The sequence below is a fragment of the Cyprinus carpio genome, unplaced genomic scaffold (genome assembly GCF_018340385.1).
Source record: "Cyprinus carpio isolate SPL01 unplaced genomic scaffold, ASM1834038v1 S000006531, whole genome shotgun sequence".
Taxonomy (NCBI): Eukaryota; Metazoa; Chordata; class Actinopteri; order Cypriniformes; family Cyprinidae; genus Cyprinus; species Cyprinus carpio.
This window is the reverse complement of record NW_024879196.1, coordinates 319,169-330,762: the sequence shown is the minus strand read 5'-3', so window position 1 is coordinate 330,762 and position 11,594 is coordinate 319,169. Positions and strand designations below refer to the sequence as shown.

The 11,594-nt window shown below is 38.9% G+C and overlaps 1 protein-coding gene and 1 long non-coding RNA gene across 2 annotated transcripts; both read right to left on the bottom strand.

Annotated features, from left to right (window-relative positions):
• Nucleotides 1-8,585: 8,585 nt before the first annotated feature.
• Nucleotides 8,586-10,052, bottom strand: LOC122143918 (G2/M phase-specific E3 ubiquitin-protein ligase-like). The gene is made up of 5 exons (XM_042754496.1): nt 10,048-10,052; nt 9,750-9,955; nt 9,529-9,592; nt 9,260-9,419; nt 8,586-8,725 (listed from the first exon to the last, which is right to left on the bottom strand). The coding sequence occupies exons 1-5, from the start codon at nt 10,050-10,052 to the stop codon at nt 8,669-8,671; spliced, it is 492 nt and encodes a 163-aa protein (XP_042610430.1). The 3' UTR covers nt 8,586-8,668.
• Nucleotides 10,053-10,054: 2 nt separating this feature from the next.
• On the bottom strand, nt 10,055-10,604 carry LOC122143916. The gene is made up of 3 exons (XR_006159429.1): nt 10,543-10,604; nt 10,299-10,372; nt 10,055-10,111 (listed from the first exon to the last, which is right to left on the bottom strand). It is a non-coding gene; the product is annotated as an uncharacterized LOC122143916 (long non-coding RNA).
• Between the last annotated feature and the right edge of the window lie 990 nt (nt 10,605-11,594).

Here is an 11,594-nt window from a genome sequence, read left to right as displayed (position 1 = left end):
CCTTCATCACTTAAATTAGGATTGTGATAATTTCATTTTAAAGCACAACCACCACAAAATCAGATTTGCTCAGAGATTGTTCTGAGATTAAATACATTTTTAAAAACACAAAAAGATAGTTTAATAGCTATGATACTGTTTTGAGATCAAGTTTTTGCATAGCTATGACGGGGAAAGCCCCCGGCATCTAACAACAGGTTGGTAAAACAGTTCAGCTTAATAAATAAATCTACCCAAATCACCCAAATAGAAAATAAGCATGTGTCCTTAACTCCTGAAACATCTGTGTCTCATATTTTAGAGCAGTAAATGCAGTTTATGAAATATATCAATTAAATCTGCATGTGTGTGAAAAAATATTCAGATCTACCCCCTCTGTAATCATTAACATTTTCATAATTAATACGATTTAATTATAATTTTTCTCAGTAACTGTAACTGATTACAATTACCTTTAATTTGTAATCAAATTACATAATTTAGCTATATGTAACTAGTTGCTCTCTAACACTGTTTATGCATTATTACAATAATAGATGGTGAAAGAGTTCATTAACCTCTTTAACGTTAAAAATGCGGACAATATCACTTAACACCAGTTTGGCAAACAAGGGTTTTCTCATAAAACAAGCCAGACCAAAGAAAATTATTTGGTTTCAGGAACACACGAATCCTAACGCCTAATGCTTCACAAGATAACATAACAACGGTTGTTCTATTACAACATAGCCAACACTTCAAGCCTGTTTTAGCACATGTTATATCATGTTATAAATCATGTTATAAAACATGCTAGCAACACTTAGCTAAGTGGTAAAGCATGCTATGAATGCAGTGAAGCAGGAAGTTACTGTAACTCAGGCATGCAGTGTCCAATCTGCCCCAAAATGAACAAGTTTGATAAGAGTCCTGTCCTGAACACACCTACATGTCTATATTTGATTATAGTCATAGCGCCACCTGCTGGCAACAGGAAGTGACATGTTTTACACTGTTAATGGACTCCTAGCAACATAATAAAAAGCATCAACAAGTGTTAAATAGGCTGAAACTTTGCATGTTTGGTAAGAGTCCTGGCCTGAAGACATCTACATGCCGATATTCAGTTATAATCATAGCGCCACCAGTTGGCAGCAGGAAATGTGGCACAAATATTTACCTTTTTATAAGCATATGGCCCAACGTTCGCTGTTCTCCTATGGCCACCGGTTGGTGGTGAGCCCGGGTGCGAGGGCCCTTTCATCGCTGCTTGCAGCTTTAATTCTTCTTCTTCTTCTTCTCCGCAATGAGTCGCATTTTTGAGGGCCTAAACATGCTCCAAAACTCACGAAACTTTGCACACGCATCAGAACTGGCGAAAATTTACATCTGATATAGGTTTCAGAAGTGGGTGTGGCAAAATGGCTCGATAGCACCACCTATTAAATTTCAACGGAGTGCGCCTCGAGCTATGTTTCACGTACATGCATGAAAATTGGTACACACGTGTAGCACACTATTATCTACAAAAAAGTCTCTTGGTACAAAATCCAAAACCCAACAGGAAGTTATTTTGAATTTCCTGTAGGATTTTTGTGCAGTTTTTGCCATATCCATGCCTCGTACTTTGACGAACTCCTCCTACAGTTTTAATCGGATTGTCTTCAAATTTGGTGAGGGTCATTATAAGACCTTTGTGATGTTAAATTGCGAAGGTTCTGAGTTTTCGTCAAGGGGTGTGTCCCTGGCCGCCTGACAAATTTTGATGTTTCGCCGTGAAACAGGAAATTGCTGTAACTCAGGCAAGCAATGTCCGATCTGCCCCAAACTTCACATGTGTGATAGGTGTTCTGTCCTGAACAAACACTTATGACCAAATTCAGTTATAGTCATAGCGCCACCTGCTGGCAACAGGAAGTGACATGGTTAAAACTGTTATGGGCTCCTAGGAACATATTAAAAAGTGTCAACAAGTGTAAAATAGGCTGGAAACATGCTAGAAACATACTAAAACATGCTAGCAACACTTAGCTAAGTGCTCAAGCATGCTACTAATGCAGTGAAAAAGGAAGTTTATGGCGTTATTTTTTAGTCAAAAGTTATGAGCGTGTAAGACATGCTCACGAGCACATTATGTTATTTCACACGCGCAAAAATGAACCTTCACCTGGCATGATAAAAGTACTCGCGCACAAATTCAACAACCGAGAGGTGTACATGTAGCTGTGAGCGAGCGCCTGGCATACTCTCATAGGTTAACTCTGCTTGTACAGTGGAATCCTGCTCGCACGCAGCGGGCTTCTGCTCGCAGAGTGCTGTTTTGCTCACGCAGTGGATTTCTGCTCGCTCAGCTGATTTCTCCTCCCTCGAGTCTACATGACTTTTGACAATTTGGGGGCGGAAACCAAGGAGGGCACATTTCATGTTTAAGTTAGTTTAAAATAAGTAATTTCCTGATCACAGAAGGTGCCACTACCCTCATAAAAGAATATTGGCCTTTAGATGTGTTCAGGCCAGGACTCATAAAAACGTGTGAAAATTGGGGCAGATTGGGCATTGTATGCAAGAGTTACAACAACTTTTTGTTTCAAAGTATTAATAGCATCCTTTAGCACATAGTAAGTGTTGCTAGCATGTTTGAGAACATCACTACCACTATCAGCACACAATTGCACATTTTACGGTGTTGCTAATAGTGCATAAAAGTATTAAAACGTCACTTCCTGTTGTCAGTAGGTGGCACTATAGCTATAACCAAATATGAACATGTAGATGTCTTCAGACCAGGACTCTAATCAAACTTGTGAAGTTTGAGGCAGATTGGACATTGTATGCTTAATTTACAGTAATGTTCTATTTCACTGCATTAATAGCATGCTTTAACACTGAGCTAACTGTTGCTAGCATGTTTTAGCATGCTTCTAGAATTTTGCCAGCCTATTTAACACATGTTGATGCTTTTTATTATTTTGCAAGGAGTCCATAACAGTGTTAAACAAGACACTTCCTGTTGCCAATAGGTGGCGCCATGACTATAACCGAATACAGGCATGTTGATGTGTTCAGGACAGGACTCTTGTCAAACATTTGAAATTTGGGGCAGATCGGACATTGCTGGCCTGAGTTACAGCAAATTCTATGGCGTTATTTTTTAGTCAAAAGTTATACGAGCACATTATGTTATTTCACACGCGCAAAAATGAATCTTCAGCTGGCATGATAAAAGTACTCGCGCACAAATTCAACAACCGAGAGGTGTACATGTAGCTGCGAGCGAGCGCCTGGCATCCTCTCATAGGTTAACTCTGCTTGTACAGTGGAATCCTGCTCTCACCCAGCGGGCTTCTGCTCGCGGAGTGCTGTTTTGCTCGCCCAGTGGATCTCTGCTCGCTCAGCTGATTTCTGCTCCCTCGAGTCTACATGACTTTTGACAATTTTGGGGGCCCTCTTATGATTGGTCACTTTCACACAGGGACATCCTTGTACCTTGATTGACAGCTCTCATTACAGGAAGCACGGAGTCAAAGCATCTGACGGAGTTCAGTCATTCAGTTAACACTGCATAGTTATGGAAGCAGATTAGTCTCAAATATAATTCACGCAAAACACACAGTGGACGGCACCTGAAGATGTAGGCGTAAGTGATATTGATATATGATGGGGGCTGTGTGTTTGACAATGTAGCAATTTAATCAGAAATTTGTTTGGAACATGTAAGTAGCTGACATAAGCTAATCAACCTTAACTAGCAAGTTTTAGGCTAGCGAGCTAGCAAACTCAGCAGGGGCTAACATTAGGTTTTTATTTCTTTTTTTTTTTTTTTTTACCTTGTTAAGATCAGATATATGAAGCTGTATATTGATTCAATTTCGTATACATGTTAAAATTGTAATTTGACAAAATGTTAATAAAATTTGTGAAAAAAAAAAAAAAAAAAACGTTAGGTGTCTCTCAGCAAACTAGCGTTTTAGTCAGTGCTGCATATGTAAAACAAAACGTAAAGTATGGCCAGTGGTTCCCAAACTCTTCATGGCAAGTGTTTTAGTTGAACTAGTGACCATGTATGTTACTATAACATACAGCGCTTTCAAGAACGCCTCTTGACTTGGACTTCTTACAGTTTGCTTGTCGGCAGGAGCCTGTACCTCTGGGAAGCACTGTCAAGGCATGTAAATGTCCCCCCAGATATTGTACAGTGTTAATTTCATGTTGTTTTCCACTTCAACAGGACATAGTCAGACGTGAGATTACTTCCAGGCTGATCATTAAAAATTAGAGATTTCCTCCATCTGGTCATGGACCACATTGAAAATGCTGAAGTTACCAGCAGTACTGTTGAAACTGTAGCTGGAGAGATGGGGCATCCCAGGTACAATTTAGAGAAGGAGAGACTTGTTGAGCTTTTGGAGATAAATCTGTCTGTGGACTGCATTCCAAAGTTACTGTGCGTTTCAGCCAGTACAGTCAACAGACGGATGAGTTTTGTCTCTCTGCCAGACAGAACTACAGCAATGTTACTGACCAGGAGCTTGATAATGCAGTCCAACGCATCAAAAAAGAAATGCCCACAGCAGGCTATCGGATGGGCAAAGGGAGGCTAAAGTCCATGGGAATCCACGTCCAGTGGAGGAGAGTTACTGCATCAATGCATCGAGTGGACTCGCTTGGGATTCTTTCTAGACTGACTGGACTGGGCTGCATTGTGCGAAGAACTTACTCTGTCAGGGGGCCCCTTTCACTGTGGCATGTCGACACTAACCACAAACTTATCAGGTCAGTACTGTACAGTTCAGATTATTCATTATTTATTTATTTTGTTAAAAATAAAGTTTGCAGACACTGATAGATCTCAAAGCATAAGTATGTTGCCATGACATTTCTACAATAAAAATCCAGGTTGAAACTGGTAATGTAGGTCTTTATTTTGTTCCCATCAGGTACAACATTGTACTTTTTGGTGCAGTGGACGGCTACTCCAGGAAGGTAAGATTTCATTGGGTCTTTTCATGTGTTGGCCTTCTGTGTAAGCAAATTTGTTATGATGTACACCAAATAATTACATGTAGCATTCAGATGGCTGAAATACTACCCTGTTGACGTGGGAGAAAAAGTTATTATTTAGTCATTAAGGTGTGTTAAAATATCAGATTCCCTGAGGCATGAAGGGACCAGAGTGTAATCCAATTGTACATGTAAGATAATGACAAATAGTAAATGTACATTTATGAAAATGTCTCATAACACAGGTGATGTGCTTGAATGCTGCAACAAACAATCGTGCATCAACCGCATTCACTGCCTTCAAAAAAGCTACTGAGAGGCATGGAAAAAACCCTCAAGGTAAGTTTTTACAGGCTTCAAGGTACAGACACAAACATGATGGATGTTATATTTTAAGAAAGAATTTACTGTAAACTCAGGGCTCTCAAGGATTATAATTTTAAATGTTTCCTCACAACACTCTACTTCCTTATACTCTCCCAGTCATAGCCTTACCCCTCCACGCTGAACAAATTTATTCTGACACAATGTAGCACTTTATTTCTGTGTATTGTACATCACTGACAGATTTTAACACACTGGTCATCTGTGTGTGCACTTCAGGGTGAGAGGTGCTCAGGGAGTGGAGAATGTTGAAATAGCCCGATATATGTTCACTGTCCGTGGAACTGATCGAGGAAGCTTCATGTCAGGAAAAAGCGTCCATAATCAAAGGTTTTTCTTTTTTGTATTTTGGATGCATTTACCAAGCTAATAAAGAGGTCTATTGTGTGTAAAATCATAACATACTAACATTTTATCATGTCCTTGATTGTTAAAATAATAATTTCTAAATCCGTAGGATTGAACGTTTGTGGCGGGATGTCAGAACATGTGTGATATCAAAATACTACAACGCACTCCACAGCCTAGAGATGGATCACCTTCTTGATGTGTCCTCCAGAGGTAAGGGTTTGTCTCATCATATTGTGCTATTTATCATCTACTTTCTGTAGATTGTTGTACGTCTTGGTCAGTTAAATGTTTCCTGTGTCTGTGTTCTATTATTATTTGATTTGTGCATGGTTTGTAAGGTTTGTTGTTGTCCTTCATCTTCTGTTGTTGATTTTATTTAATCCTAGTACCCATTCCATACAGGAGGTCTTTGTCCCCTGCCAGGCCAATATTGAAAATATTAAAAAAAGTAACTGTTCTTAAAAACTTGCCTGGTATAATAATAATCATGACTTGAGGTGGAAAACAAGGAAGGCGCAGGCGTCCTTATAATTGGTCAATTTCAACACAATTGGATTGGTTAACAGATGTCTGGAGCACTTTAATAAACATTAATGGCTAGTCGTATATCATTGTGGAATTTTAGAAATGGTTAAATACTGGGGAAAAAAACATAAATCAATGAGATGTATTTCCGAAAGGCAATTCAATGATTAATGTTATGTGTTCAAACTTCACCTGTGAAAAGTAACATACTCCTACCCTGTCCCTTTATAGAAGATCTTTTGACAGTCCACCTGACATTCCTTCCTAAACTGAAGGCAGACCTGGAGGCTTTTGTGGAAGGTTGGAACAACCACCCACTGAGAACAGAAGGGAATAAAACTCCTGAGCAGATTTGGCACTCAGGAATGATGCTTCGACCGATTGACCAGCCAGAGAATCTTGAGGTTCTTTTTTTTTTCCTTTTAAAACAACTAAGTTGCTACAGTAAATTTTATATCCAAAATAAGCTGTTAATGTAACATTGAAATGGCCCACCAGGCTCTAAGCAGTTTAACACATCTTCAGCTGGTGAAACAATCACAATTGATGCAAATGTTGGTAATACAGTCCATATGCACTCAGTAACCTCTTCATTAGGTACACTTGTACTGTTTAACACCAATACGAATATTTAAGCACCTGATCAAATCAATTTGTTGCATAGTTACACAAACCCTAAATGTTTATCTTCAGCTAATGTTGAAAAGCCAAACAATTGGGATGAACAGATTACATTAGATGCTGTAAACATGGGATGACTAATGATAGCGGTATTTTTCTGTCTTGTTCGACTGTCAGGATGTTGAAGAGCCGGACATTGACTGGGATGTTGCAGCTGACTATGGAGAAGATGTGGATGGTGTGATAGTAGTCCCTGAATTTGAGTGTCCACTGAATGAACAGCAGCTAGTAGAGCTTCAGGTGCTGATTGAAGAAAATGGAGACACTGACACTAGAGACCTTTACCTCCTATGTCATGAATATGTGCTTCAGGCTTTGTCAGGTGTTTAATGTTTGTTTTTGTGATCAGAAAGTGATGTAAATAAAATATACAACAACCACAGTTAAATCTTTAGATTTATTATTTTTAACAATAGAACAACTTTGTTGTACACTTGTTTGTACACAGTAGAAAATAGAAACAAAGCACAAAAAGGGTAACAAACAACCACAGTTAAATCTTTAGATTTCTTTTTAACAATAGAACAACTTTGTTGTACACTTGTTTGTACACAGTAGAAAATAGAAACAAAGCACAAAAAGGGTAACAACAACCATCTTTAGATTTCTTTTTAACAATAGAACAACTTTGTTGTACACTTGTTTGTACACAGTAGAAAATAGAAACAAAGCACAAAAAGGGTAAAAAAAGTTACCAAGTAACTAAAACAAGTAACAAGGACCTTAAAATGCTACTTTAGTGTCTGCTGAACTCGTAACCACCACAGATTGCCTCGGTTAGGTTGTTTTCAAACTCTTGGGAGGTGGCTAAGTGGCGTGTAGGAAATGTAATGGCAACGGCACAAGCATTGACAATGGGGTAACAAAGGCTATGTGCCCCATAGCGGGAGTCGCAGTCATGATCAAAATTAACAGTTATCTTGAATGCCTCTCTCTTGGATTCGATCAGTGGAACATGTGCCTGACCTGTGACCCACTGAAGGAAGCTCCGGACTGACAGGCGCTTCCCCCCACCATTTGTTCCGTGCACAGCTGCCACGTGACTTTGACCTTCAGGGCTGCCCTCTTCTTGGCTGTCTGCTTCTCAGAGACAAATACAAATAAGTAATTTCCAACATTTCTGTTAGTACAAATGCATTCGTCATATACATGGCGGGGGTTTGACAGAATACACATACGAATATAAACCTAAAGAGGGAGTAACTAATAAAAATAGAATAAAATGAAACCGGTGGAAAACAAGTGTATGATAGTATGGTAAGAGTGATGGACAAGGATTATAGAAAAAGGTGCTAAGCAGTGTGTTACCTCTGTCTTCCAACTTTTGCAAGAAATCCTGCAGAAAATTGATGATCTGCATCTCTCGCTGCCGTCTCACAGACCCTTCCTCACTGAAATCAGGAGGTAGCGCAAGCAGAAGGAAGTATACATTCACCTAAAATAAGGAAGCAAATCAAATGCTTAAACACGGTAAAACAGTAAGGATTGCAGATTTAAATTAAAGATTCATTTTATGTTTTGGCCTGTAGCGTTTAGCTCTTTGAACACACATTTGAAGGCAGCTTAAAGTAAAAATGCAGAATATGCCATAAGAGCAAGTCATCAGTGTCTCTAACAGTGGCTGTTCTAATAAAATAATTCATTCACAACGTTACTGACTTCCTGTAAGTGGCCGGGGACAAAGAGCTGCTGGCACATCTGGGTGTGCTGTGCTAACACCTCATCTAATCCGTAGAGCCTCAATCCCTCACGCAGCTGGTTCAAGATCGGGATCAGCCTCACCAGTGCATGCAAAGCGATGGCACTAATAAACAGTAAGAAAATAAGGTAACACTTTATTTTACGGTGTCCTTGTTACACATGTTACATGTACTTACCGTAGAAATAACAGTAAATGATGCATAATTACATGCAACTAACCCTCAACCAAATTCTACCCTATTCCTATACTAAGTACATGTAGTTACTTAATATTACTCTGTACTTAAATATATAATTACACTGTAACAAGGACACCTTAAAATAAAGTGTAAACGAAAATAATACTGTATTGATTCAGAGTTAAATTGTTAACACTAAAGCATTTTGTGACAAATATTTATGTGTTATGTTTATGTTAACTTACTCTGTGATGGCCTTTTTTTGGTCAACATTTATTGGCCCAGTGTAGCCACATGCCACAATCGCATCTGATAAGTATACAAAACCTTCACAACCTCAAAAATTTTCCACCTGAAAGTAGAGACACAACCTTGATATTTGCAAAAAGAGACAAACATTGTCTGATAACTTTATATGCCTGACTTGGAAAAATGTATGCATTACACTGTTTAAATACCTCTGTCATCAGATTTTTAATATCCTGATCAGTGACTTCGAGTAGACCAACATCCTTGTCCATCTCCCCATGGCACAAGAAATGGTAGCACCATCTTGTAAGGAAGTTTGGTGCAGGACCCCCCTGCACCAAACTTGTGGCAAAAATCTCCCCACAAGTCCTTTTGTGACAAAGACAAAAGCTATTTTGAACAAAATGGCAGTGGACTTTTACTACCTAATTAAACAATACAAAGTCATATATTTTATATGACAGACTGTGGCACATACTTGAAACTGTTGTCCTGGTAGTCACAGATACTGTATTTAGGGTTTTTGCCCCTTTCCCCATCTCCTTCAAAAAACGTGCTTCAATTCCACACACCATTTCTGTAAAGAACAAAGAGCTGCTTTTGTCAAATGTATTAGATATGTATAAGATATTATTCACATTGATAATCTCTTAAATGTGCTTTTCATCATGTGTGTTGATCTTGGTGGGGCACACATACCGGTAAGGAACTCTTTACGAAGAGCGCCTTGGTCTATTCCATTTTCTCCAATGAAGGAGACCCTGAGGAGATTCTTTGGGGAGGCCTGTTTTTGCCTGGCCCACTGTTTCAGCCCCCTTTGAAACAGGTCCTCTCTTGTCACATTGATGTTGAATGACCGGGATGTGTCAACTTTCTTTTCAAGTGACCTCAGGATGTCTGATACGCTACACAACAATATCAAAACAATATTGTTGAGAATTCAGTGCTACAGACCAAGGCAAGCATCATTATCCAATCCCATTAAAAATTATTCTACAGCATACCTGCCGAAGTGCTCATCGGTGTCCTCACTAATATCTGCATCTCCCTCATTTGTGTTGCTGTAAAGATCAACAATAACAAAAAATTCCATAAACAGGTTACCTTAATCCATCATCTGTCCAAATTCTTTAATAAAAGGGGGGATGATGAGGGGACTCTACAGTGGGATTAAGCATTTTAAGCAAGTGGATACAAAATGCATCAAACTTTGTAAGATACTAAGAAGAAACTTAGAAAAGCTTTTACCTCTCCCCGCAGACACTTGCATGCACATAGATGTCGTCTTTTGTAAATAGTTGACTGCACAATGGACAAGCAACCTATGAAAATAAAAAAAATAACAGTGTTAAATATCCATTAAAGATGCAGATGTACTCTTTCAGAGGTCAGATGTAAACATGCTCTTTGATGAGAACAGATCATGTAAAACATTTCACTGGTTAATTCTTAAAACCTAAATCTTAAGAAGAAACAGAAGCAATTTGCTCACCTTACTCTCCAAATGTGATGGCTGCACATCACCAGATGCCTGTAAAACATTTCTGGGTCATTCCCACCAGATATATTTGAAACAAAATCATAAATGTATGGCTCAATAATATGAAATGCTATGTATGATCTCTTCATTTGTATTGATAGCTTACCACTTCGTCATCCAAGTTGATAATGTCATCATCACTGTGGGTCTATAAAATTAAATATCAAGACTTGATGACTTACAAAAAAACAATAGCTATAAACAACAGTGCCAGAAGCAATTTTGGTTTAAGCTGACAGGGACACTGCTAACATGGTCCCACCATCCAATAGTTGCTGTGAAATTTAAGAAATGACATAATGACCAACCTGTATATCAAATAAGGAGAAAGAACATCAATGTTATAGTTTCAAATCAGCAAGCCATACCTCAACCTTGACTTTAGACTGGATACATGTCTTGACATGGAGACCGAGGAGCTGCAGAGGCACATACTCCTGGCATGACACACACCGGGCTTTCGGCATGGCCTGGAACTCCAGAGCTGTGAAGGGTAGGGGAGAAATGTCCAGTGTGTTCTGGATGGGCATAATGTAGAGACAGCCCTTGGCTCCCCAGCTCTTCACAAGGCTGGGCCCTGTGTATCCTTCCTCTTCAGGTGTCAACAAGTTGAGTTTCCGTTGACCTGATCCTCCTGTTTAAGTTCAAATATTAAACAAATATTTATTTTCTGCCCCTTGTTGGAAGGATCATACTTTTCAAACATGACAACTTTATAACAAACAAAAAGATTAAATAAATTTCCTTTGCTTGGAGAAAAAAGTCAACTTCAGTCTCTTGCTTTTTACCCATGGCTTTGTGCAGCATCCAGGCACCCTCCAGTTCTGACATCTTCGGATACGTCTCAGAAAGAATGTGTGTAATCTATGAATTTAAAGTGTGTGACTAAGATTAGCAAATATTTATCAAATAAATGAGCTCAAGACAAATCTGTTCATTAGAGTTATTGGCAGCATTCCAAAAATAAATTATATGGTTTTGGTGGCTAAGATTGGGGCTACTGT